The sequence below is a fragment of the Passer domesticus genome, chromosome 6, assembly GCF_036417665.1.
Source record: "Passer domesticus isolate bPasDom1 chromosome 6, bPasDom1.hap1, whole genome shotgun sequence".
Classification (NCBI taxonomy): Eukaryota; Metazoa; Chordata; class Aves; order Passeriformes; family Passeridae; genus Passer; species Passer domesticus.
In genome coordinates this window covers 23655152-23682960 of record NC_087479.1, presented here as the reverse complement: position 1 = coordinate 23682960, position 27809 = coordinate 23655152, and the positions used below count along the sequence as shown (strand labels likewise).

The 27809-nt window shown below is 39.0% G+C and overlaps 1 protein-coding gene and 1 long non-coding RNA gene across 3 annotated transcripts in view; one reads left to right on the top strand and one right to left on the bottom strand.

Annotated features, from left to right (window-relative positions):
• LIN52 (lin-52 DREAM MuvB core complex component) overlaps nt 1–27721 on the top strand; it is a 39615-nt gene extending 11894 nt beyond the window's left edge. For both annotated transcript variants that reach the window (XR_010364432.1, XM_064423886.1), the window contains one exon: nt 24835–27721. Coding sequence is in view for 1 of the 2 variants with exons in the window: in XM_064423886.1 (XP_064279956.1) it covers nt 24835–24890 (56 nt within the window). In the remaining variant the exon portion in view is untranslated. The remainder of the gene's footprint in view (nt 1–24834) is intronic.
• Nucleotides 1004–2101, bottom strand: LOC135302886 (uncharacterized). Its single transcript, XR_010364440.1, has 3 exons — nt 1861–2101; nt 1694–1758; nt 1004–1305 (listed from the first exon to the last, which is right to left on the bottom strand). It is a non-coding gene; the product is annotated as an uncharacterized LOC135302886 (long non-coding RNA).
• Nucleotides 27722–27809: the final 88 nt, after the last annotated feature.

Genomic DNA, 27809 nt, shown 5'->3' with positions numbered 1-27809 from the left:
ACCAATTTGTGCTTTGCAAAGACATCTGGAATATTAGCACTGGTCAGTCAAGTAGTGGAACACATTGTGCAGTCAGCACTTGTGCATTCTCTGTTCTTGGAGGTTTTCCAGACCTGACTCAAAGCTTTAAGCAGCATGATCTGTCCTCATAATCAACCCCACTTTGAGGAGGAGACCTCCTGAGCCCTTGTCACCCTCATCATGCAGTGGCTCCATGTTTCTCTGATCTAAGTTCTCCTAGAACTAGAAGTGCATTTGAATCCTGCATTCCCCACAGCAGCAAATGGTTCAGCTTGTGAGCTTTAGGCAGGTGCAGCTCTGTGATCTGCCTCTGTGGGAGCAGCTGATTAGAACAGGATACCTAAGAATCCTGTGTCACAGTGATGGCTTGTGGGCTTTGGGGGGATGGTGAATGGACTTCCAAATACTTCCATGGACAGAGCTGATTACAAGTCTGTGCAGTGTGGGCTGCAGAGCCCATATTTGTGCACAGGGAGGTACAGTCCATTCAGTACAATTCTTTAAGCAGAGTAGGAGAATGGTCCTCAGAGTACACAAAGGTTCTTGTGTGCTTTGGCTGAAATGAACAGTGAAACCACCCTTATCTGTCTAGACAAGTAGAGGGTCAATGGGGCTTGACTGAAGAGCTTTTAGCCACAAAAGTAAAGGAATGGGCTGTCACATTAAAGCATTTCTACCTGCCACATGCTTGGCTCAGAAAGAAACATGACTACAAACAAAATGTTCTTACATTATACTGTCAGAAGCCTATTTTTTGCTACTCTCATTCTGACAGGATAACTTGTAGACTACTGTCAGTGGAGGAATAGAGGATGTGGAAAAGTTTGATCAAACATAAGGTTATGTGCATTTTTCTATTATTTAAAATCACAAAAATGCCTTACAAATCTCAGGAATCGTTCTAGCAGGGACTCTTGAATCTTTACAACTGGTCTGTACTTACTATTTAAACATCTTTTGCTTTGTCTATGCCTTTATTCAATTAAAACTTTCCACTTCTGTGTTACTAGAACATTTACTCTGTATTTACAGATATTGGAAAGATTATCTGTGTGCCATCTCTGTCTGAAACGTTTTCCTGTAAATTTTGGCTTCAGGCAGGAGTGAAGAGAGAATTTTCTTCCACACTATGGGTTGCTGGACCTATTTGCAGAGCAGCAGCTGATCCTAGTGAAAAATCTCACTAGAGTGTGACTTTGGAGACTTGGCTGAGTTTCTGGTACTACCCCTCTTCCACTTGGTTCATTTATTTGCCTTCTTATGTGCCTCTTCCCATCTCCCCAGCTGTAAGGTGGAGTTCATGTTAACTTGGTTTTGCAAGGCATTGAGAAAGTAATGAATTTTAAAAAACAGCATATAAAGCATTTATTGCTAAGTATCCTTGGCTGTGTGCTGCTGTTTGTTGTTTCCCCCTGCTTGCTGCTATTGTATGCCACAGGAAAGTATCATTAGAATATTGTCAGTCATCAGTAGTAAAATGAGAATATGATAATTAAACAGATCCCTATATCAAGTGCTCTTCAGCCTGGGACCCAAGCAGGGTAGCTAAGAAAAGCAAGGCTATTCTCAGCCATTTGCAGTCATTATATATATAAAAGGATTTCTATTTGCAAGTGGTATAAAGGTTAGAAATGATTAGTCTGTATCCGTTCTAATGCCAGAGATTATTTACCTGTTTGGTTCTCTATTTTCCTCTTCAGTTTCCTCCATTTTGGATCCAGTGAAATGCATACAAAGCTATGTGAAAATTTGCCAAGTATTTTGTCACTTTATTGAGTGGTTTCAGTCGTTCAGAGCATGAAGTCTTCTGTGAGATCAATAGTGAACTTGCCACCTTACCTCTTGCATCTGCAGTAAATGCAGTTTTGAACATCCAGTCTGTACAATATGTTGCTAGACCAAGTCTGATAGTATCTCTTATTGCCTCATTAACTTGTGAGCATTAGAACAAGATAAAAATGCCCTAAAGCCTCTTATCTGATGATTGTTGTAACCTTCTGAGTGCCATTAGTTTAAGTTTGCAATCAAATGCTTCCCCTGAGTATAAGGAGCACTGATTAAACCTGAAGCGTCCCCAGAGGCTTTTACAGCTGTCATGGGGGCGGTGGCTGCTCCTGTCCAAAAGGAAAAGGGGGGCTGGAGGTCCCAGCGGGAGGGCCACTCTGCAGACATCCACGTGGCTGCCCCAGCTGTTCTGCTTTGCCTAATGAATTGTTTTACAAGGAGAGGCTGGATATTGTCATCAGGAGCTGCCTTCCCCAGGGACTGAAGCCAGCCTGATAATGACTAATGTTAGTGATAGTAATTGAAGTGTGATGGCTCTCCAGGGACTTCCACACGCGCAGAGCTGTCAGGCACTTGTGGCTGGTACAGTCGCATGAATACCTCAGAAATGCTTTTTAATTGCTTGACTTTCATAACTAGTTCCCATACATATCCTGCAGAAATGCACATTTTAAGGGGATAGGGAAAAGGAGCTGAGGACTCTGCTGTGACCCTTGGTGTACACATGTAGTTACAGTCCTGACATGTTTCAGTGGTGTTCTTGCTCCCCTTAGTCTTGGTGTGGACCTACTCGGTGTCTGCACAGGCATGTACAACAGATTACACCTGAAAGTACCTTTTCTTTTGTGTTTAAGCCTTGTCTTCTTGCTGCACAAAGATTGTACTTGATTCTTAAAGAAGACAATAACTTTATTTAAGAATATCAAAGGATTGCTGCTGTTAATAGCAAGGAAGCAATGACAGCTATTTGCATTTTCTTAGGCATTGAAAACTGAATGCAAGATAGAATAAATATCTTGTAAAAACATAGCATATCCATGTTTCCCAATATGACTGGTGTTTATGGCCATGAGATTTTGGGAGTCTAGGGCAGAGGAGTAACCAATTTATGTAAAATAGAGTAATTTTTGTTCTGAAAATGTTCTCATTTAGAAGTGCATTGTTGAATATAGCAGTGGGCCTGAGATAAAAATACTCCAAATGGGGTACTGTACTCCTGACTTCCAGGATCCCAACAGGAACTTGTCAGGGTGCTGAGATATTTTGATTTGCCTCTGTCTCTACAGGAAGGTTTTACTGTGGCTTTTTGAACTCTAGCTGGAGATCAAAAAAGGAAGCTTGATGCTGTTGCTAGCAGAGTAGACATACTACCTCTTCTCATCATATTCATTGCAAGTTTGTTCTTCACCTCCCCCCTCCAGTGAAGTGCTGGCTCTTAGAAATTTATTTTGGTAATAAAACATTACTTTATACTTGCCCATGAAAGCATGTTTGAAGGCTGCTTGTGGATTCTTTAAAGTGTCCAAGAGATTGTTGTTCCCTAAGCACACTGCACACTTGTATCATAATTAAGTCTAGTGAATTAACGTGCAGAAAGTTAAGCTCCTAACTTTAAGTGATTAACTTAGGCCCTTAAAATGTGAACCCAAACCTATGGTTGGTGTGCTGTAATTCAGTTGTCAGTCCCAAAATTGTATACTTCAATGGGTTTTGGTTCTGAGAAAATGGGTGAATTTATTCTTGCTGGTTTTGGTCGCAATGAGAAGATAATAAAGTTGTGCTTACTGCTTTTCACAGTTGTAAGTCTTGACAGTAAAGCTAAAGGATATAGTTTAGTTATTTTCTTGGAATTTATCTTACAACTTGTACTGTAATTGAGGAGGTGGGAATAGGAAACTCCATGCTGTGTAAGAAGGGATTTTCAGTTTGTAATTTCTATGTACTGATTGGTTGCTACAGCACAAGCACAGGAGTCAAGATAATTGAAAGACATCTAATAACTGATTAAGTAGAATTCATTTATGTACTATTTTGAGCACTGTTTTAGTGAATGCTTGTAAACTTTATTATAATATGTAAAGCAGAACGTATTTCCTGTGTAGAAATTATCTTACATTGATAGGGCATTTTCATATTGAGAGCTTTTTGTGCTATGAGGAATATATCCACATATTGTTTAACTTTACAAAGTGGCAATTATTTTGGTATCACTGTACGGTCATGTAAAATTTTGCTTTTCAGGTATTTGGTTATTTTTTACAAACATGTATTTTAAATAAGTATCTCTAAGTCCTTGCATGACTTCCCCCAAACCTATTATTGCATTTTAAAGCTTTCCAAGTTTACTGGCAATACAATAAATATTAGCTCCCATATTCTTCAAATTAAAATGTGACTTCTGTTTTCTCACTTTTGGGGTTTGATGTCAGTTCTACTGAACCAGGTAAAATCGGGTTTGGTCAGTAGCTGGAGGGGATTCCATGAAGAGCCCAGGTGTTGCATTAACCAGCATTGGTGCCCTTCTCCTGGAGGGTTGCTGAACTGTTATCCCTTGGTAGCTCTAGAGGGCTCTCTGCTGTTGGAAATGTCACATTTCTAATGACTTATATGACAAAGGTCTTAATAACCTGTTGGTCGTTAAAGAACTCATAACACTTTTTTTGCAAATGCTACCCTTATTGTCATCAGCAAAATATAGCATATGCAATTAGAATCTAATTTTCTCCAGTGTCAATTAAAGGATCTCATTTTTATTCTGAACCGTGTTGTACTCTGCCTGTAAATGTCTGTCACTTAAGTTACAGCATTTAAGTAGTGTAGGAAGTAATTTTTGTGTGTGCAGTTTGTGATGTTACTTGTTAAGTCAGTAAGAGTATGATGTTGGTGGCACTGACTGCAAGAAAGAGAGAAGATAGTCATCCCAGGCTTTATTGTAATCATGCAGTTTGTTACTGTAGTAGCCTTAAAAGTATATAGGTATTGTTTTGGGAGAATTGGAAATAAATGTGTAAGATGGGACAGGATGAAAGTATGAAGAGTAATTTTCAGCAGAGTAATAGGTGCTTGTCCTCAAGTTGTGTGGAGGCATTAGATAGGAAGGACTACCTTCTGGTAATACTTTTGCTTTTATTTTAAAACCCTTTGGATGTTATATAGGGACATGAATTCCAGTTCTGCTTGGTGTGTGGGCAGTGGCATGCTGGGTTTGACTGGGTATCTATATGAGACTTGGTTGCATTAAAATGGACTTTAAACTGGTTAGTTTGAAAATCAGTCCAGCAGTTAAAGATTGTAATGTTGTGTTCTCTGTTGTAATAGTAAATTCTATTTTCTTACAGTTGTGTAGGGTTTTTTTCTGTATATGTGCCAGTGCTAGATTGCTTTTACTCAGTTTTGTTTTGAAAGCAGTGAAAACCAGAAATAACTAGGAGTAACATCTGTGAAAACTACAAGACTAGGAATAACTGCAGCATGATTGCAGCTTACATTTTGCAGCACCTTGGGGCATCATGGGTTGGATGTCTATTCTGGACAGTGCTGCAGTGTTCTGCATGATAAGGAGCTTACATATTGAGGGAGTGAAAATAACATTGAGTTTGATGCTCAGTGAGCTTCCCAGTTGAAAACATGCACGAGTGTCCTATTTTTACTTGGTGGTGAGTTCTGTCTTGTGTATTCTGCAAAGCCCTTGTTTAAAATCACGCTTGTGAATTTACTGCTGAAGGGGGAAAAGATGAAGTATGGATAGACTCAGGAAAGGAAGAGGTTGTTTTATTTTCACTGGTAGCATTTGCAGTTCCCCAAGCAATGAGGGCTGCAGAAAGTGGCTTTTGAGAGCCACGACTTGATTAGATGTTTGGGTCTGTTGTAAAATCCTGTGGTGTCCGCCTCTTGTGCCAGCATGAAAATCCTCCTAATACAGTGGAGGAAAGGTATTGAGAAATCTTTCATGTTAATTCTGTGTGTTTTTCCTTCTTCTAGGAACTACATTACATAGTAGGAAAAATACACTGAATCACCCTTACTTGACTAAAACACAAACTAATAACAATTAAGCTATTGATTACTTTTTCAGGCAGTAAAAAGATGCTTCTTCCAGGATTCATTTCCCCATGCCATCCTTGACTTCAAACACCTGCAGCTTACAAGTTCTGGTTGTAGATGAATTCAAATGCTCAGTCCTCCTAGCATTTTGGATGTATTTATTGCTTGTACTACATCTTTTCATGTCTAACCACTGTAATTTGAGAGGAAATAATATATTTTTTATTTAAGGTTATGGGTTGTACTGCTTCAGCGGAAGTAGGGATTTTATATGTTTTAATGCACTACTGCAATTTTTGTGTAATGGAATCTTACATTAAAACCTCTTGTGCAACTATTGAGATTTTGCTTGTAAATTCAGAGGATATAGGCATAGCCAGTTTTAAACTACATAAGATTTTGCAGTGTTTTTTGAAATATATTTTCAAGTAATTATGATGGAACTGAAATATTTTTTGTGAGATACAGTATTGTGGAGTGGCATCTGCATCCTCTTTATGCTTTGACTGGTTAGTTTTGAGTACTTTGGTAGTCAGTTAATAGCGTGATCAGAATACTGGAGTTGCTAAACAAAATGTCTCCTAGCAGTGTCTCAGAATTGGTGTTAACAGAAATGCTCTCAATGTTGTTAAATCCTGTCAATTTTGAGATCTAAATATTTTAGGAAAGAATAAGTCAAAAATACCCTTTTGGCTACTGCATCTATGTGAGGGACATCCACCTCGTTTGGAACATTTGAAAATAGAATTCCTGTATTTGCTGTGTTTACCTATGTTTGCTTCCCTGTAGAGCTATTCAGGAAAGTGACCAAAGGCAGAGGGGGACACATTGAAAGTTACTTAGTACAAATTTGTATTGAGAAGGAAAAGGAAATAAACATTTACTATAGTCTTCCATTCCTAGTTGTTTTCTGATTAAGTAGCTATGGTGGGTGAAATTCAGGTTCATATGTGTTTTGGAGATCACTACACAGCTGACAGGGACAAAAAAGTTTCTCACCAGTGGTAGAGAGGCCTTTAACCTTGAGAGGCCTGTGTATATAAGCTTTATGTTATATGAAGCTTTATTCTAACTGCCTTAAGGTGTATCCAGTGCATGTACAAGTCTTTTCATTTCAAGGTCTGCTTTTTACTGATTACTCCATATCTCTTTTTAAAAGAATAGAGAAATGATTTGTTAAATTGTTCTTAGCCATTTTCACTTTTTGGTAATCAGCAGCATCACTGACTTGTGTCTGAATTTGAATGTACAATAGTGGTGTTCCATTTTAAAAACAGTTTAGTTGAAATGATTATAGCAGAAATAATGTAAAGGTTGTAACAGCATGCAGTTTTTAAAAAGCTGAACTTCCTGTGTAAATGCATTATATTAATGTTACCTGGCAGTTGTTTTCAGCTCTGGTCTGAATATTTTATTCAGTCTTTTAAAAATGCATCTTTTTTTTTATTATTTTGACCTAGTTTTGTTGCAGTGATGGCTCTGTTTAGTGAACTTTTCCAGCTATTCCACACACTGGGCCATCAGTGGATAGTAATCCCCTAGCTGCAATGGGTGGCAGTGCCTACTCTCTGAAGAGCTGGCTTGTGAATCCTTGTCTGAGGCCCTGCTCTAAATCTCTTGGTCATGCTGGGCTCACCGCAGTGCATTTACCAGGCTGAAGTTGCAAAGTCCTCAGTGCCCAGGTTGCCTGGTTGTTCCCTGTTAGAATTCAGTGTGCCCACGGCACCCCTGTCTTTCATGAATGGAATTCAAAAAGACACTTATATTTCCATAAATAAATTAGGAATTCAGTGGCTTCTTCCGGCTAATCAGGGCAGGCTGATAAACCTTGCTAGCTGTTTAATAAATGAATTGTGACTGATTACCTATTAATATGGACGCCTCAGGAATTCACCCTGGGGGAAGCAGAGCAGTGAAATAGAGAGGGGCATGGCCCCCTGGGAAATCAGGGCTTCATGTTTGCAGCTTAAATATCTCTGTGAAGTATCAATAAGGAGGTAATTGAATTTTGAACACAAACATGAGCGCCGGATGGATGAAGGAGAGGGGGGCCCTGATCATCTCTTCATGCCCCTTCATACTCCCCTCCCCTTCCCCTTAGAGACCACTCTAGTGAAGATAGATGCTAAATCCATTAAATAAAGATTAGACTGTGTCGTGGTAGAAAATGGCAGCTTAGCTAGATCCCTGGGCAAATTGGGACCTTTAAGCAATACAGAAAATTAAAATATACATTTTTAACAAGTGTGCTGTCGACACAGTAATAATGACTCTGTGGCTTGTGGGGTTTGCTCACCTTTCAGATCTGCTTTTGTTTGGTTATATCACTTGCTCTTGTTTTGAAACCAGCCTGCTTGGTCTCTCTGAAGCAGAGAAGACTTAGGGGAAGGGAGGTTATTTTCCCACCTTGCTTTCTTTGGCACTTTTTATTGGCTCTTATGCTTATAATAGTACAGAAGATCAGTACTCTTGTATTTGAATATGAAAATAATTAACTTTGGCTCCGACACACTCAGTTGCATTTCCTGAAAAGTAGTTGGAAATAGTCTAGAGGAAGCTTGGAGATGTAAATGTGATCAAACTTTTTAGAAATAGTTTTTATTTTCTAAGCACATGGCTTTGTTTTTTATTTACTCAAGATCAATTCTACTCTTATGGAAAAGATTAGCATAGGGGTGTTCATTGTAAAAGGTCAATATTCTTTTTGTCACATAGTGAATTGTAGAAACACAGCTGAAGTGGTGTTCAAGGGGTGACAGTGTTTCTTTATAATGCTGTGCTAGACATAGAACACAACCAGGCCTTCTTCACTATCTCACATACCCTATTGTCTGTTGCAGAAAGTCAATAGATCTTCTTGGGTTTTGCAGGCAGAACCTCATCTGCCTGTACTAGTAGAGAACCACTTGCTATACTGAAGAGACTACTCCTCCTACTTTCTCCAAGTAAGATGATCATTCTACAGAACAAAATCCAAAATTGTTTCTGTTTAATTATTTGGAACAAGAAATGAGCCTAAACCAATGTTTCCCTGGAGATAACTGCTGTTCTTTCCATCTAGATTTTTTTTCTTTAGTTTAGATAGTTTTGCAAATGGAAAGAGAAAAACAAAGGTTTTGTGCTTTGCTGAATGTCTCAGTTTTAGACAAGTTAGGAGGAAACCTCAAGACACTGAATTACAGTGGACTGAGCCAGTAGTAACATGGGGACTTCTATCTGTTCTTGCACAACATCTCCCTGGTAACACCACTTCCCTGTTTTCAGACTTCTCTCAAATATTAGCAGTTGTGCCCAGAAAACCCTTGATGCTGCATCTTCAGCTTTAACTGCTAAGAAGTGAACTCAGCATGTTCACTTTGTTTAAAAAGAACAGTAGATGTTAATAAGTATAAAAAGTATTAACACACACGTGCCATTCCAGAGACAGTAGTGAGCATATTGGGAATGCTTTGTCTTCCATTAACTTAGAGTTGCATTCAGACATGATTTTCTATTTGTTTTCCAAACTATCATCTACTTCCAGATCCTAGAAGTTGTCTCACTTGTCTTTTGTGACAGGTGTTTTGCACTGGGAATTCTGTATTCTTTTATCCAACCGTGCTTCTAGGAAGAAAAAAACCTTTGTAAACTGGCTTAGCCTCAAAGATTCTCTTTCATGGTGTTGACACCAAATTGAAAATGAACAGGTACCACCCCTTAGCTAAATTACAGTAATTGATTGTGTATGTGCTGGAGCCTGTTTCAATTGAAGAAGCCAGATCTCAAGCCTCTCTTGGTAAGAGAAGATTACACCACTGGGTTTACCTTTGGTCAAGCATGTCCATCATGGGCTTCTTCTTTTTTGGGACTTCCTGGCCTTTGTTCTCCTTGCAAGGGGGCACTTCCTTTCCTGAACCCCACCCCTCTCTCTCCAGTTCTCAGTCTGCTATTTATAACACATCTAGTTTCCTTTAACCTTATCTGTCCCCTTTCAAAAAGACACCTGTACCTTGACAGCCTATGTCCTTTTTTTTTTCTTATGCTATGGGCATTCCTTAGCCTTATTGTATCACCTATGCCTCTGCCTGTTTTGGAGATTTTTCTGCCCTCTTCTTCCAGCTTGTACACTTAGACTAATTTTCTAGCTCAGGAGTCTTTCTTCCTTTGTATATCCCAAATTTAAAAGGAGACTCTTAATTTGTTCTGTAGCTTCTTCTGAATGCAGGCATGTGCCAGGAACCTCACAAGCTTATGGCTTTCCATATTAAGGCACTTAGTGATGCAACATTTTAATTAAATTAACCAGAATTCGTAAATTGTAGATAGACAGATTTTCCAGATCATCTCAATATGAGCTTTTAGAGTGATCAACACTCTGCTGGTGTTTAATCCATCAGACTGCCATATGGAGTGTTGAAGAGGAGAATATCTGTTTATTAACAATTGTTGTTTTTTCACGTCAGCAAGTACGATTTTTGTATTTGAGGACCTAGGAGTGCAATCTGTTCCTGCATCTCTTACATGAGTTATACCAACCTCATGCCAGACCTCATTTCATGCCAATCTCTCTTTTTTGTACTCAATTTAGGTGATCCAATAGGCTGTCTAAATGGCATAATAGAGCAAGAGGGTCATTCTGCCAGAGTCCTCAGAAGTCCTTTGGTTACATTATCACAAGGGGAATGTGTTCAGATGTCCTTTATGAGAAACTGCAGATACCCATATTGCTGGTGATTTCTGTAAACATTTGAGACACATTTAGTATTTAGTGAAGCTTTGCAATTTGATTGACCATAATATGTCATAATTCACAAAAGTCAGAAAATTGTTCAAGACCAAGTCAACATTTTATTCACTCTGAATTAATAAATACTTGTTCCCAAATCCTAGGATATGTGGTATTGGACTACTCTAGGAATAGAATTTATCCATCTCTTTAGAGCAGTTGGCTGTTTCATTTTATAGTGAAATACAAGTCTGTTTCTACTCATTTTGCTGACTGAATGCTTTCCATTGTTGGTCTTTCCAATGGGAAAAATACTCTTCAGGCAAGAGGAAAAAAATCTTGTTGTGTTGTGACGTTTTCATTGCTCTTCTCAGAAAGAAGTATTAGCTCTTCTAGAATGGGAGGTGAGATTAGTGCAGTAAGTCCAAGCACCCAAGCCATAATCTAAATCTTCTTCCATTTTTTGATATAACACTTACGGAATAAAACCTTTCCTATATATCCACACAGTGCTTATCCAAGTTTTTATAATATTACACCTTTCTCAGAATCTTTACTCTGATCTTATCAAATCTTGTCGCACTCACAAATATGAGCTCCGTATTTTGACTGTGATCAAGATCTCCATACACTCCTACACATAATTCACTATTGTATCAGACCATTTCTCCATTTCTCTTTCTCATCATGTTTTATTCTTTGTTGTTCTGATGTTCTGTATGTTGTGGGCTTTTACATGACTTTTGCATTTTGGGATGAAAAACTTGCTCTTTGGCAGAATTGCCTTGACAAATCTATCTGAACGTGCTGGAGAATGTCGTCAAAGTAATTGAGGTTTGTGCACAGTTGAGGAATGTGGCAGGATTTAATAATGTTTTGCATGTGCCCCTTAAATCTCCTGAGCTCCTGGGATCATCCAAAACAGTCAGGTCCAGAATAGCCATGTCCCCAGCATGGTGAAGCTGAGCAAATGGTTCTCCTGTACGTCTTCAGGCTTGAGTGAATCTCCACTCACAGCAAATTATTATGCTATCTCCCACCTCTTCTGGTTGAATTTAATAATTACACCCTATATTTCTGCATAAGGTCTAATAATCTTTTCCCAGGAAGGAACTTAGCCTCATTCTCTATTTGTAACTTTGGGTACTCTGTCACTTCAGGCAGTATTTTGGTAGGAATAATTTTGAGATAGTGTAGTATACGCTCTTCACTTATAGAGAGCTGCTTATAAATCAACTGTTTTCATCATGAGAATGTAGCAGAGGAAAAAGGGGATTTCTTTAGTTTTGAAAGGTAGTGCAGTTGTTATTTTACATCTCTTCAATTGAGAAGATAAATTGAAAATTCCTATTGACTTCCAACCCTGAAAAGAATGAGAGGGGAGAAAATCAGAAAACAAGTAATGGAAGCTAGTCAGATTAAAATTAGCAAAAATAAATGCTTTTTACATAATGAATTATTTGATGTGGGACTTTCTGCCACACTGGGATTTTTTTTTTCTTTTGACCAAGTACTTAGCAGCAATTGAAAAGGAATCAGGCAATTAAATGGACAATGAGAACATACTTAGTTAGAGCAGAAAAAATCTAAAATGAAGTAGGAAATATCAGCTGCTTCAGGATATAAAACAAGCACTTAAGAAGAGGAGGAATCTTTCAGTAATAATTATTCCATGTGTCTTCATGATGTGGCTCCCTAATTTATCTTTTCCTGTGATGCTTCTGATCTTGGCTGCAGTCAGACAGGATATCTGACTGGGTAGATTACTGGTCTGCCTTTTTCTATCAGTTTCTGTGCTCATTTACAGTTTTTATGACTGCAGAGCACGGAGATTCTTGTTCAATAGGAAATAACATTTGTACAATCCCTTTTAGCAACTATCATAGATCCTATTTATAAGTTGGATTTTGTATACAAGATTTTAGTCAGTGGTATAGAATGTAAATTCTGAGCCTGCTCTGAGTTACATCTCTGGAGAGAACATCATTATTAAACCTTTTTGAAAGTGTCCCTGGTGGCAGCTCCATAGAGCAGGTGGCCTGCATGGCACAAGCACACAGAGAGTCAGGAGCCTGTGTCTTATCAGACCATATAATCTAAAAAATCACTCAGGCTGTTTTGGTCTCCTGGGGAGATGATGACGATGACACAGGACTCTTATGCTAAAAACTAATTGTTAACCTGCAGAGGACGTCATTCAGCACAAATCCCAGCAGAACAGGCCTGGCTGATGGATGTTTCTGGGTAGCAGGCCAAGCTGTCTTTTGGTTTTCAACAGATAGTTCTCTGGGTTGCCCCAAGATTTTCATGTCGTACCTGGTTTACTTGAAAATAAAAAACACATTAATTTAAAAAAAAAGCTTACAATTTATGTTTATTAATGTATGCATATAAAACTGAAAGGAACAAACATTTCCTTCCCTGTCTCAGGGCATAAAGTGCCCTCACTCTTACCTATGGTACTTGGGTTTCCTGGAACATTAAGCAAAGCAGTGGGTAGGTAGAAGGTTAAAGACAAGGAAACAGAGTTGTGAAGGAATACAGCAAGTAAGTAGTATATGGGAAAGGAATGTGGGACTGTATATACATCTGTTGATTCAAACATGGCCAGAAGATCCAGGGAAGTGATGCATCTGCAGTGCCACATCCAGTGGTGTCCTCCTTGCCTGAGCATGAAGAAGACACTGGTAGACTGGAGTGAGTTTAGTGGAGGGCCACCAAGACAATCAGGGGCTGGAGCACTTTCCCTCTGAACAGAGGCCCAGGGAATGGGGCTCATTCAGCATGGAGAAGAGGTGTTCACAGGGACCTGATAGCAGCCTGCTAGAATATGCAGGGAGGTTATTTGAGAAGATGGAGTCAGGCTGTGGGAGGACAAGAGGCAATAATTGTAAATTGATGCAAAAATGTTTCTGACTGGAATCAGAAGAAAACTTGCAGCATGGAACAGTCAAGTACTGGAAGGATTGTCAAGAGAGGCTGTGCAGTCTCCATCTCTGAATGTTTTTATGGCTTGAGTGGATAAAGCCTTGAGCAGTCTATCTGTTCTGAACAGAACATTAACTGGAGACTTGCCAAGGTTCTATCAAATCTGATTCTGTGCAATTTTCCTTATATGATATTGTACTGCATACCTTGATATGTTCTCTTCTGTTAAATTTTCGTCACTAAGCACTTTTTTCCTTGTATCCTCATTTTATTATACCTCTTCTACTCTGCTGTAGATTATACCTCTTCTACTCTGTACCTTCCTAACTCTAAATACATCTGATAGTTCCATTGTCACTGGATCATGGAGTCTTCAGAGTTCTCCTGACTTCCAAAGTTTCTTCAGTACCTCTCAACCCTCAGGTAAGTGCTTCCATCATCAAATCTATGGAGACTCTTCATGGCCGTCTTCATGGCAAAGCAGAGGCACTGCCTTCTGCTTTCCTTTCTGAGCTGTCTTGTAGAAGGTTTGCTGTCTGCTTTGCTGCAGTGCCTCTGCTCTTTCTTCTAGTAGTGGATGAAAACCAATTCTGTGCTCATTAAAAGATAGCAGTGTTGCTGCATTCAGCTTTCATGAGAAGTACCTAATGGTAGACGTGGCCTCAGACCAGTGGAATGCATGGACTGTAAATAAACTTGAAGGATTTTTGGAAGCAGATGAGTATCAAAGCTTATTGGGCTTCTTTCAGTAGACCTTCTGGAGAAAAATAAAAAAATGGTTTTTTGTTTTGTAGTGATGTTTTGTTTGGCTTTATTTCTGGGTTTCAAAAAACTGGAGTTTCTTCTGGCCTCTACTCTCAGGAGATACCTTCAGACTCCAATACCCTCTGTATTTCTTGGATTCTTAATATTTTCTTCAAAATGCATTGATACTAAAAGCATGAGGATGTTTATGAAAAATGTTCTCACATTTCCTTGTGGGTTTGGGAGGGTATTTTGGGTATATCTTTTACATCTGCTTTTACAGTTAAGCCTTGCTTAGTTGCTTTTAAGCTCGTTAGCAGCTAAATTGTAATAATTGTAGCAGAACCTACATTGTTTAGCTTTTAGTACCCACTGCAAATAGCCTTGAGTGTATTACAGTTTTGTTATCAAGTCAGTCAGATTAACACTAGTCATAGATTCTCTGAATAATAACCGTTTTCCATTATTCATTCAAACTTGACTCTCCTAGCATTTGGATGCTGTAAAATCTGTAACATTTCTAAATCAGTGCATTTCCTCAGGTGTCTTGTGACCAGCTTGGAGTTGGTAAAGATGGTTTTGAATTTCTTGAATCCTCTTCTGATCTCTTGGATACTCCTCAGCTGAGGGTATTGCTGCCAGAAAAGTATTGTAGTGGGCAGAACACATTAAACTTATCAAGTTAAAATAAATTATACAACTATACCTTAAAATGCTGGAATGAAGCAAGCAGCAAATATGAGTAAAGACATACTTCTGGACAAATAAATACAGACTACTGTATTATAAGCTTCTTTGATCTAGATATCTCTTTCTATTAAGTTTGTTAATGGAAGTTAAATTTAAAAATTCAGTTCTTCTTCACAGTTCAGGCCATTAGCTAACCTATTGACAAGAGCTGGTTTCTACCTTTTGGAGGTCAAGGAAGCTGCACTGTACTTGATGCAGTGCTGCAAGCCTCCCAGTAAACAAGCCTTGATGCCTTCTGATTGGATTTGTGTGCCCTGGCTTGCATAACCATACAGCTTGTATCCCAGTGTTATTAGCCAAAAGGAATATAGGGACTTACATAATCATTACACGATTATTTTTCAGTAACTGTACTGTAAATATGTAATTCTCTCTGCTCCTAATAACTCTTAATCCCTTTGTTTCTGTTGGCTCCTGGGCTCAGATTTGGCTGTGGCCTCCATGCCCTGGCCACTGATAAAACTTGAAAAAATTGTTACTCTCAGGGTTCACCTGCTTTGCTCCCAGCAGCAAATACGTGTTCCCTAGGGCAGGCAGGGGCACTGTGTTGTGGTGCAGTGTTGTGGGATCGTGCACAGCACTGCTGCCTCTGTTCCTGCTGAGAAGGGCCCATTCACCTCCAGAAACCTTTCATACCTGGCTCTCTGTGTATGTTCAGCACAGACCTATTTGCTGAGCTTCTTTGTGTGTTTTATGCTTGAGAATTCTTGTGCAAACAGTTTTGATCTCATTTCTGCATGTTTGAGAAAGAAGATTCTTCCTTGAGATCCTGTGGTGAGAAAATCTAAATTATCAAGAATTCTTGTTCCACTGCAGGTGTTGAAAGCCAGGAAGAGGTTATTTTCCTTTTGGTACAAGCAAATAGAAAAAGGCCCTTTAGAGTCCTTCTTGTAAAAGCATGGCCCTATTCTGCTGTTTAGTTGTGGTATCTGTGAGATTTGGTGGTCAGAGCTCTCCCAAGTTGTAGATCTTCCAATGATAATTTGTGCTAGTAAAGCACCTTTCAGGTATATTTGAAAATACCCTTTACTTTGATGCAAAATTGCTTTTCTTACTGCTTTTAATATTAGAAGTGTAACTTGTGGGTTTTTTAATTTCAGCCTTACAAAATAGTTGAATATTTTTTCTGTGTTTAATTAGCTTCATGAGTCAGTGCTTGGTCTTAGGTCTTGACATTTTTGGCATGCAAAATTTTCTTGTGTATTTGACCTTGGCTTTATTCCAGAATAAATATTTTAAGCTGCTAGTTGTGTGTAGTTTTTTTTTTTGTCTTTGGTCTGAGTCTAGGGGGCAGACATAAGGAGCACTGAGGGAAGTGAAGTGTATAAACCACAATTAGAATTGCAGTGCACAGGTGTCTGTAGATCTTACACAATTGCCAAGCTATTTGTTTCTCGAATGATAGGGGCTTTGGGAGTGTATTTTGGAGAATAAAGGGAGCAGAAGGCCTTCAATTTGCATGTTAGGGTTGTGGGTTTGGTTGCTTGGCATTTTTTGGTGTTTTTTTTTTTTTTTTAAATCCTGCTTTAAATATTTCCAGACTTGATACATTTGATATCTTTACAGAACCAGCATATTGAATAGTTGAAAGTGATCTACTGTGGCTGGGGATGCAGTTTATTACTGCCTTCAGAGAGAGATCAGCATTGAAGAATAAAAATTTCTTGCATAATAGCTTTTCTTTGAGCATCAAATTAGGTCTTGTGGTTTAAAAATCTGAATGCCAGCATTGAAAATAAGATGACTTGTAATAATATTAAAAAAGAATGACTTTTGCATCAAGGTTATGGGTGAGTTCTGCTGCAGGCCCTTGAGGATCTTTTTGGGAAGAGAGGCATCTTAAATCTCTATGCTAGTCATACACAAAATATTATTGCAATGAAAAAATAGTGAAGTGAATAAACAGCAGCTCACAGTACAGGATGCATGATGTATCAGGAGTTCTAGTGTTCCCTGTATTTTGCAATTTAATGTACAATAATTTTTTAGTTCTGTATTTGTGTATGCTCCACTCACTGTGTTGGATCTGTATTCTTAGGATGTGAGGTTCCATTAAAAAATAAATAATAATGGCAGCCCCCGCTCCCCCCACGTGCTCTCATTTTCTGTAATATGGTAATGATATCACCGTAGCAGTAATTACGGGTCATCTTCATTTCTTTCATCTCTGCTGGTTCTGATGGCTTCATTCCTTTGACGGAGAAGATTTGGCTCTGGGTGCTGTGATTATTTTGTTAAGCATTATTCGAATAGACAGGAGTGAGAGAAATTAATCAATCCAAATGCAATTAGCATCATGTTTAACCCAGTGATGGACGTCTCAAGGTGAAACAGCCAGGGGAGTTTCAGACATTATTATTCAATCCAGTGGCTCTTATCTAAATTATAATCAAGAGGTTTTTATTGGCTTTGCAGAGAGAAGATGTAACTCTTTCCCTGCTTTGGGGGTCAAAGGGATCAGATCTTTGGCCCTACAAAATATTGGCTGCAGGCAGCTCCTAGAATTGGGAGGTACTGTAAGAGTTTACTGTAATATCAGGGTCACTCGGGGCAAAATGCCTGCACATCCTACTATCTGTGGCCTGGAACATGAGTTTAGTAGCTCCCTGGTCATTGGCAGGGTTTTCTTTGCCCCTTGCATTTCATTCACTGACTTTGCCCATCTGTATGTGAGTGAATGCCGTTTGTGGTTTCAGCATTTGAAGCTCTGTGAACTTCACAGTTTGCAACTGAATGCAAACAGAATGGTAACCTCCTTGCAAGGGAGGGAAATCTGCTTAGGAGAACAAGGTAAATTATTCTGCAGGGAAGGAATCTAATTTTTCTTAGAGCAGATATAATTTTAGTATTTATTTTTCAGGATTTATTAATCTGCAGCAGATTTGTTGTCACTGGGTAATCCTGAATGATCTCTGAGATCTCTTATCAGGTATAAGATAAAACATGAGTACTATATGTGGAGAAAAACAAGGTGGAAAGAGATCACATGAGGATTTCACAATTCAGGAAGGCATTAGGTGTTTGATTACAATTCTTAAGGCTCTAGCTAACACTCACAAAGCTGTTTCAATGGTTTAAAACTTTGTCAGTCTCTTCTATTTACCACTTCTCTGTCAGAGAGGACTGTTCTCATAGCATACTGGGAGGAGCAGTCCATGTGCTCACCTGCAGCCTGGCTTTGTGCAAGCTTTCACCTTCTTTGGCATTTCAAAACAAGCCATGCCAGACCATGAAGTACAGCTGACGTAAGGGCACATTCTGCTATCTCATTCACCAAGGGAAGGACACTGATGTTTTGTACCAAGGGGGTGTTATTATTTAAAAATGCTGCAGCAAGACTTGACAGCCCATCTTTCAGAGCCTGAATTCTAGCACAGTTGCTGAATCCTTTTGCATACATCTTGTGCTGGTTTTGGCTGGGGTGGAGTTAATTTTCTTCACAGTGGCTGGTATGGGCCTGTGTTCTGGATTTGTGCTGAACACAGGTTGGTAATAGATGGTTTTGGTATTGGTGAGCAGAGCCAAGGCCTTTTCTGCTTCCCGTACTGCCGCGCTGGCAGAGACTCCAGGTGCATGGAAGGCTGGGAGGAGACAGAGCTGGGATGCATGATCCAAACTGACCAAAGAGATATTCTAGACCACATGACACTGTGACCAATGGATAAAGTGGGGGAAAAAGGAGGAGGGGAGGGATGATCAGAGTGGCAACGTTTGTCTTCCCAAGTTGCCATTATGTGTCATGGGGCCCTGCTCTTCTGGAGATGCTGAACACCTGCCTGCTACGGGAAGCAGTAAATCAATTCCTTGATTTGCTTTGCTTTCTCTATTAAACTGTCTTTATCCTGACCCACAAATTTCCCAGCTTTTACCCTTCTGATCCTCTCCCTGATTCTGGTGAGGAGTGAGCAAATGGCTCCGTAGGGCTTGGTTGCTGACTGAGGTGGAAGCACAACAATCTGTACTGAGGCTGTGATCCCATCTGTAAGGTGGGAATTAAATTGAATTAAATCACTGTATGTTTCAAGAATATTGTAAGGCTTGATAAACTTTGCAGGTGCTTTGATACTGATTCCTGAGAGATGCCATGGTAATGCAAGCTTATTCTACCTGGAGGTTTACGCCGATTGTGTTGTCTTACCTGAGGAATGTGTTTCAGGAGTGTTAGGTGATTGCAGTGATCTTCAGTGTCAGTGTAACAGTTCCTGAAGCACAGCTTGGAGTGTCTGCATGTGCCAGTTCTGCTTCCAGTGAAGGTGACTGACCTTGTTTTCACTAGCCACTGCTCTCCTGAGATGGCAGTGCAACTCTCTCTGAAATTGGGCTTGGGGTAGCATTCAGTGGTAAGTATTTGTCAAAGGCCAACAGTCTTCAACTAGCAGCTCATTTGACACTTATATTAGGAAGTAGACAGCAGATAGCAGAGTAATTGAAGCTCTTCCCATGAAGAAAAAAGGTGTGAGGTGGTGCCAGCTGGTGATAGGATTTTGGGGGTCTGGTTTGAGATAGATCTGCCGGGACCAGCTTCTATCTCTCTGACAGAAGTTCAGATGATGTTGTCTGGGTAAAAATATTCTCTTGGTCTTGTCTGTCATATGCCTCTTCTTTCTTTGAGGGCTTTTCCACTCTTAAATATTTTTCCTGATTTTAAGTTACCCTTTTGCATTCAACCCTCAGCCTTGACTTATTTTTTTTTATTTTCCTTCCACATGCAGTATTAGTTTTGCCCAACTGAAAAGTGTGACTTTGCAGTTGTTTTCACAAGTTCAGTCAAGCAAAACTCCCACAGTCATTCACAGGCAGATTGCTCTAGGCCTTTTTTATGTCTTGCCAACTATGAAAAAGAATCTCTGTGTCTTCTTATCCTGATATTGTATCTCAGCACATAAGAAATAATTTCTGATGCAACAGATTCTTGTGATAGGTTAAAAACCAGTGAACTGTTCTGCTGTCTTTCTGCAATTCATATTCTTTGCCAATAAAATGGTAATTTGTATTGACAGTGCTTCAGAAATAAACCTTTCTAGTTTTGTTTTCTGTGTAGTCCAAGGACACAGCTATATTTTGAGAGTGCATGATTAGTACTTTAAAGGAATCCTTCCATGCTGAAAAACAAGTTCTTTAGCTACCATAAGTACAACTGCATGAGAGGAATAAATGATAAGCTAACAAAGTGTAACAGTGCCTAAAATAACCTTTTTGTAGGCAAGAATGTAGCATTCAAAATGTGACACTGCAAGTAATTTCAGTGCTAAAACCATTAATTGTATTTCTGGGTTCTATTAGTGGCAAGACATTTAGATTTCAGCAAGGCTACATTTTCAGGTCAGAGAGGGATCACAGTCAAATTTGTCCCATAAGTTGTACGTCTGGGAGAGAAGCTAAGATCTGCTTCTTTAACAAGTGACTTCATGTTAAAGTTTCTATAATTTGAAGGTACTCACAGACTTTGTTTTAGATTTTTAGACAAGCCCAGAAGTGGTAAGCAGCGAAGGTATAATGTTCATTTTGAATGTGTGATAAATACAGTTTGTCATGTATATCTTTTACACAGACTTTATCCCCAAGTGTGTTGTGGATATATTTAAGTGTATATTGTGTTTAAGAAGTGTGCAAGTATGTGTGTTACTTAGGATTCTTCTGGATGAAAGTTGCTTATATAAGTCACTGTTTTCCTTGCTGATTTTAAAGCAGTAAATCCTTCCATTATTTCCTGGCTATCCAGATCTTATGACACAGTATGTCCTGTGCTGTTGTATCTATGAGAAGGCTTTTTATGGGGAGCAATCAGGCTGGACCCCAATCTCCAGTGCAGTGGTTTTTTTTCTAATTAAATTGTCAGTGGAAGGAATATCCGGAACAGCAGTTTTCATTTTCAATCGAGGAAAAAACATTATGAGTCTTTGTCATTTGATTAAAAGTTACTTAACCTTTAAATTGCTACAGATGTAAAGATAGCTCTGAGTTTCCAATGTAATCGCCTCCAAGTTAAAATCAGGAAAATCTTTGTGTAATGAAACCCATATGTCATAGTGAAAGGATGCAAAGCACTGGCAGAGTGGGCTGCTCTAGCAGGAGATTCTGCACCCAATCTTGTTAACCAGGACTGCTTTTGGTAATCCCTCATCTCCTCACTTGTAGGAAATCAATCTGTACCACTGAATCTTTTCAACCAGCAACTATAAAATTTACTGTGGAGAGGCAGCCTGGGGACAATTGTAGTAAAAACGGAGCCTGAGGCAACAAGGCTAAATGTGGGATTGAGGGATTGAAGTTCTAAAGAGGAGATTATATTAAACCTTATTTTGCTCCTGTATCAAGTAGGAATGTCTCTTCTTCCTTTCAGCCCCAGCCTTTCCTATCCAGTACCTGTTCTTGAGACCTGCTTGGCATATCTTTGCCAGGCAGCAAACTTAATTCCTACAGTACACCATTCTCTGTTAATTATAATAGCCTGATACCATTTTTAATACATTTATCTGAAGGAGTTTATTCAAGCACTACTTCCAGAGCAACCAGTGCTGTTATCAACCTAAACTGTTTTTTTTTCTGTGGAGTTCAGTGTCTTCCTTCTCCCTAGTAGGTGGGTTAATTTGTATCCAAGCTATTGCATTGTTGATTTTTCTATTGTAGTAGATGCACAGCGTAGGCAAGGTTGTAAATCGTGACTTGTCATGCAGATTCATGTTTCTGTTTTGTGCTGCGCAGCCTCTGTAGTGTGTGTCTGCTGGTACAATGAAACCTGTGCTCAAACCCTCTCTTCCCTTGAAGTCCATGGTTTAAACTACCATTGTAAAGAAAAAATCCCTGAGGTTTTCACTATAGTTTTGTCCAACCTTTTAATTAAAAAATCCACCTCTATCTACTATTCAAATGGTTTCTGCTGGTCCCTTGGGTAGTTGCTTAAAGCTGGTTTTACCATCTCTCTTAGCCTGCAATCGTATTTGGAATGTGGGTGATGGTTTCTTCATTCACAAGCTCTTCCCTCACTCCAGCAAGCTCCATAAGACCCCAATGGAAATTATATTCCTATTATTAAGAATTCATTTCTCAGAAGCAATACTGAGCAGAGAAATCAGTTTAATATTAGAGCCATTTACTGTGCAGAATCCATCAAATCACATTCCAGAACAGATTAAAAAGAAACAAAGGTGAAGGAATAGCCAAGATGTTTGAAGGCAGTACCATGTAGTAAAAATTTGGCCTGTGTTTACCAGGAATACATTGAACTGTGGTTCTTGGGCAAATAAGAGAAGCAGCTGAAGCAGAGAAGACAAGATTGTTAATGCTTGTGGAAACTTGCCCTTAGTTTGGCTGTGGTTTTTCTGTCAAATGAGGATGTTACTTCCTGGCCATTTTCATACATATACAAAGATAAAAGGTCCTTTTTTTTCTCAGTTTGGCATCATATCTTTAAAAATAAAGCCCTGCTGCAAGCCTGAGTCTGTGAGGAGACGAGGAATACAGAATAGCAGAAGGCTGTCTCCTGCTCCTAATGGGATTTTGTAGCAGCATGTGCGAGTTTGTTTCAGAAGTCAGAAATGAACAGATGTTGGTATAAATTACCTCTGTGTCTGATGTCTTGCAAATTAAAAGCGCGGTTGGCATCACTAAACAATTTCACCAGGTTGGGGGGGGAAGCGGGTGGTGATTATTGTAGCAGGTCGGTAAGAATCTTTAAGCTGCAGCAGAACAGGATAGCAAGGATAAAGGAATGAAGAATAAAATGAGAGGTCTGTGAATTAATCAGAAATGTTAACATCTCCGATGACAAGCGAACAGGCAGGCACGTGCTCTGGAGCAGGCTCCAACCCACAGTAATTTCACTCAGTGTGCAGAAGGAGTCTGTGCTCTCTGCCTGATTTATAGGGTGCAGCCCTCTTTGGGGGAACAGAATTGTCATGCATTCGTATATCTCCTGTATGGGACTTGCACTCTGGAAAACTTTCCACTTTATCAACTGCAGTTCAGCTTATGTGCTTTTCTTGTTAAGAGTGTTTTAAAACCATGCACTATTGTTGGAGCAAGGCAGGGAGGTGTCAAAGAACTATGTACTAAGAATCTATTCTAAACTGTAATTTAAAAAATCTTTCAGTTTTATTTAGTTATGTTCTTTGGGCATAACAACTTAGTTCCTGACAAAATACCAATCCTCTCTGTTCTTCTGCAGCACCTTCTACAGAACCCTGTGTCACTTCAGCAGCACCTAAAACATACAGGTTATCTTGGGGTTGGGAGGTAGAGGTACAAATGAGTGAGTACTTTTGTAGTAGCTCATGCTGTGCATCAGAAGCAGGATCCCAGGTGATCCTCACAGCTGGAGGCATGAGGCAAGAAAATAGTGCAGTGATCTGCTTGAAGCTACAGCCAGTCAGAAGCATGTTCCACTCAGGACAGTGGACTTTGCAGCCTACAAGTATCAGTATGTAACAGACAGGTTATATGCTTTTAAATACAATTAATTGTTTTACAGGGATTTTGCTGATGACAATACCTTGTGATAAAATTTTGTGTAAACAAATTGGAATGTAGTAATTTAAAGAAGAGGCTTTAAGACACAAATTCTAACTTTTGTGTAAACAATAACAAAATGTCTGTATCTGAGTGCACACTGAGTATTGTCAGCTGAACATTTTTATTACATTTTAGTTCTGTTCTGACAGATACTCAATAATGTCAAAAGAAAACCCAACATCAACAAACCCACCTCCAGTTTTTATGCTAATCTTAATTTCTGATGTTTGTCTCAGTAGAGAAGTTGGGAGTAGAAGTTGAATGGATAAAACAGAAAATTAATTCCTTTCTCCTTCTAGACTGTCTTTGAGACTAGGTGTGGGAAACATGCATGTTTTCAGCATTCCTGTGAATAAAATCCTCCATGTTTTGATACCTGCCAGTCCAGCACAAAGCTTACACCTTTATTGAAAAGAAATGGAGGGGCACCAGTGGGAAGATTGTCTTTCTCCAGGCCTCAGTTGCTAATGGTGTTGGTTTTGATGCATTGTATTGTTATTGCAAGACAGAATAGTATGAGGGCTGCTCTGCCAGCTTGTGAGCTTGTGGGTTCTCAAGTCAGAATGTCTCATGCAGAAAAGTGGCTGTGTAAACCCTGCTGTAATACAGCTACCAGAGATTGATGGTACTGAGAGTGAGAGAGAGAGACATATAAGCCTTGCCTTGCTGTATTAAACATCGAAGGACTGACAAGGCAGAAAGAAAGAGAAGACCAAAGCTCTATAAACTTTACTTTATTACCCTATCCACAGATGAACTACATTGAAGGAATATAAAACTCATTATATTACAGCATCCTGACTGACACTGCTGAGAGAGAGAAAATGCTGCCTAATTTCTGTTGAAGATCACATCATCCAGGGACCAATAATCCTGAAACAGAGAGAGTTCCATAATCTCTGACAGATTATAACATACAGGAACAATTGTGCTGAGATAGAGTGATGGAGATTTGGATTTCACCATTCAGAGATGGATAGTATAGGGAAAAGGAGGTGCTGCAAGAGCATAATGCAGTAGGAATAGAAAGCATAGATTGTATGTAATGAGACAGCCTGTGGGAATTATTGCTGAGTTTAGAAGATTCCAGACCCTGCCTGCATTTGTAGCATGTCAGGAATTCAAGCTGAAATGCAGTTTTATTTATTTTCCACTTAAACAGATAAATAAAATAGTTCTTAGTTTTGGTACAAGCACAAATCTAAATCAATTTCTTAATTAATCTGACCTTTGGTGTGTCTAATTTCTTATCCTATGGTTATGCAATTATACAGATTATACAATTGTTTGAGTTTCTTGGCTTTTTAAAAAATACTGATTTCTTTTTCCTCCCTTTGTGATTTCAGCTAGAGAAATGACTCGAGGGAAATTCCTGAACATCCTAGAGAAACCCAAAAAGTAACTGCACATAACATTTGGATGAAAATACCCCAACTAAGTCATTTTATGTACTGCAGATCCAGATGAAGCCCAGAAAGTCTAAGAAGAACAAAGCTCTTGCTGTAGACCTTCAGAAGCAAGCATCTCTTTTTGCTTCCACAGCTCATCTCTTCATGGGAGAAAAGTACAATATGCAGAGGTCACAGGGACTGCAGTTGGTTGCACTGGAATTCAGACTTCATCTGACCATAGGATGTGCAGCAGGAGGACTTGGCCCTGACGTGCTGTGACACAGTTACCTGTTCAATCAGCAGCTCAAAGTGAGCAGCCTTACTCAGCTGCTCTCAGCCTGTTTGAGGTACACAGCAGATCTGACACTGGCCAGTGTCCATCATGAGGCCTTGACCTTTGGTGTGTCCTCTGTCTTAGATGCATTGATTTCCTGTGTGCAACGTCTGTGCTGAAGGACTTGAGCATAGTTTGGGGTGTGGATTGACCAGGAGCACTGGCTCAGCAGGAGCACATGCTTTTAGTGTAGAAGCCAAGTGCAGTCTCTGCATCAGATTCCAGCTGCCCACTGCCTTCAGAGAAGCACGTCTGGTACCCCGAGGAAGAGCTCCAGACCTTCTGTGTGCCAGGAGCTTCATTTCACTGCTGAGTGCTTCTCTAAGTGAAATTGAAACAGACCACAGGGAGTAAGAAGTGTGACTGTGTCTCCAGGATGATATCCTCACTGAAGCTTTGGCCAGTACACAAAGAAACAGCTTTGTCAGTCCTCTGCAGTTCTTTGCTTCTTATAGGGCTAGAAACTGGAAAGAGTTGTAAAGTTGAAAGATGGTAATGTTTTCAGTTATCACTCCAAGAAGTGGCATCAGGACTGTTAGCCACATTGTGAAGATTGTCTGCCTATACAGGATCTCAATGTTTCTGAAAATAATGTTTTGTGGTGTTTTTTAATTGCTTATAAACCAGCACCTCAAAATTTTCTTCTCCTACAAACCCAGAATTTTAAAGATAAAAACTTCTGTGAGCTGCTCCCTTTCAGAACACTGTGATTACCATTTAATGCCTTTTTCTTCTGTTCATGCAATTCTACATATTCACCTCTTGGAAGAGGTATAGAGCATGTTCAGACTTTCAGTTTTATTTAAGAAAATTTTTTTTTCATTCCGTCCTCTTTCCTTTTCCTAGAAAAAAACATTTTAAGCATTAGTAAATATGTTCTTTTTTAGGATATAACATAATGTTGAAACATAACATAATGTTATTTTTATCATGCGGGCTTTTCAAAACGTGTCATTCCTCAGGCTGTAGTCACATATGAGAGGAGAAATTATTTGGAAATAATACATGTAGCTGTCCTTACAGCTCTGCATTTTTCTGGCTTTGCAGAGAGAGGAGACTCTTTTTGGGTGTGTGTGCAATAAAGAGGGGGAGGTGTTTTTGATGAAATAGACTTCTGAGTTTTACTGAATTGATGGTGACCCTTTGGGTTGCAGTCTGTGGATTTTGGTTATTGCCAGCAGAACTAGTCTTGTTTTGGACAGCTCTGATTAACTAAGTTTAAGTAGTTAAATCCTACATCCTGGAAAGACCCTGCACAAATTTAGAAATATCAGGAGCCTGATTTAAGACTCAACGGAGTTATTTCTGTCCTTCACAGTTTATGCAGGGCTGAGCTTAACAGGAACTCCATCCCTTGAGAGCATGAGAATTAAGACAGATGAATGAGAAGCTGAAAGTGGTAGTTCAGGAACAGAAAAAAACCCGATGGTGCAAACTGATGTTGATGTAGCTTTAAGCATTGAATTATAGATTTGGAATGCAAATTTAAGTTTGTATACTATATATGTAATAAATGTACACATATATGACATAATGGGATACTTAATCTGTATCACCAGAAAATATATGGAAGCCTGTCGTGGAAGTATATGTGTATTTTCTGATATATGCAGTAAGAAATTTCAAACTAGGTGTTTTTTGGTGACATACATATGTTTAAAAAAAAAGAAAAAGAAAAAAAAAGAAGAAAAATCTCCTTTTGTTATACATAGTAATCATCTTCTATAGGGCAGCCATTAACATATGCTTTAGAATTGTGATATTTTTTGATTTTGTACTTATCATCTGTAGAGATAAGTCAATGATGTTATTTTTTATTGACAATATTTATGTATAGTTTTGTGTGTTAGCCAGATAAGTTTTTTTTCTGTCTGTTATTGCTTTTTGGTTTAATAATATGCAAATGCAAACCTCAGAGGTTTGTCTGGGTTTCCAAAATAGCTGTCTGATAGCCACCCAATAGTGGCTTTTGCTTGGCCACTTAGGCAATACTATTCCTCAGGCTCTTCTTCACTTATCTGCATGACACCACCTCAGGGTTTGGCCTGTGGATGTTCCATTCCCATCAGTAAATAAATATTTGTCAATATACAAATCCTACTAAGGGTTTTCTTACCCTTTTGAAGTTTTTCCTTCAGTGCTATCCTTCCTGACATCCATGCAGTTATCTGTCTGTACAAGAAAATCTGAATGACTTTTTGTTACTGATGGGAATGAAGAGTATAAGAAAATCAAGATTTGGTAATATTAATCAAGCTTACGCATTGTTTTAGAAAGTGTTTTCATGTATTGGTATATTAGATGTTACTGTGAGTTTCTTGGAAGTAAACTCAATATTTATTTGGTTCCTTTTAAATGCCAGTGTTACATACATTCAGTTACAAAGGCTATTCACTTTGGTCTTGGGCTATCAAATGCTTTGCTATCTAATCCAACTGAGAAAAAATTCTTGTTTGTTATGTTAATCATTATGAAAATAAAAGTCTGTGTGCACTGGCAATTGAATAACGTGATATTCCATTAACCAGTGTTTTGCCATTACAAAATCAACAATTTTGTAATGGTCCTATAACTCACAGTTCTCAACTTTGATTAA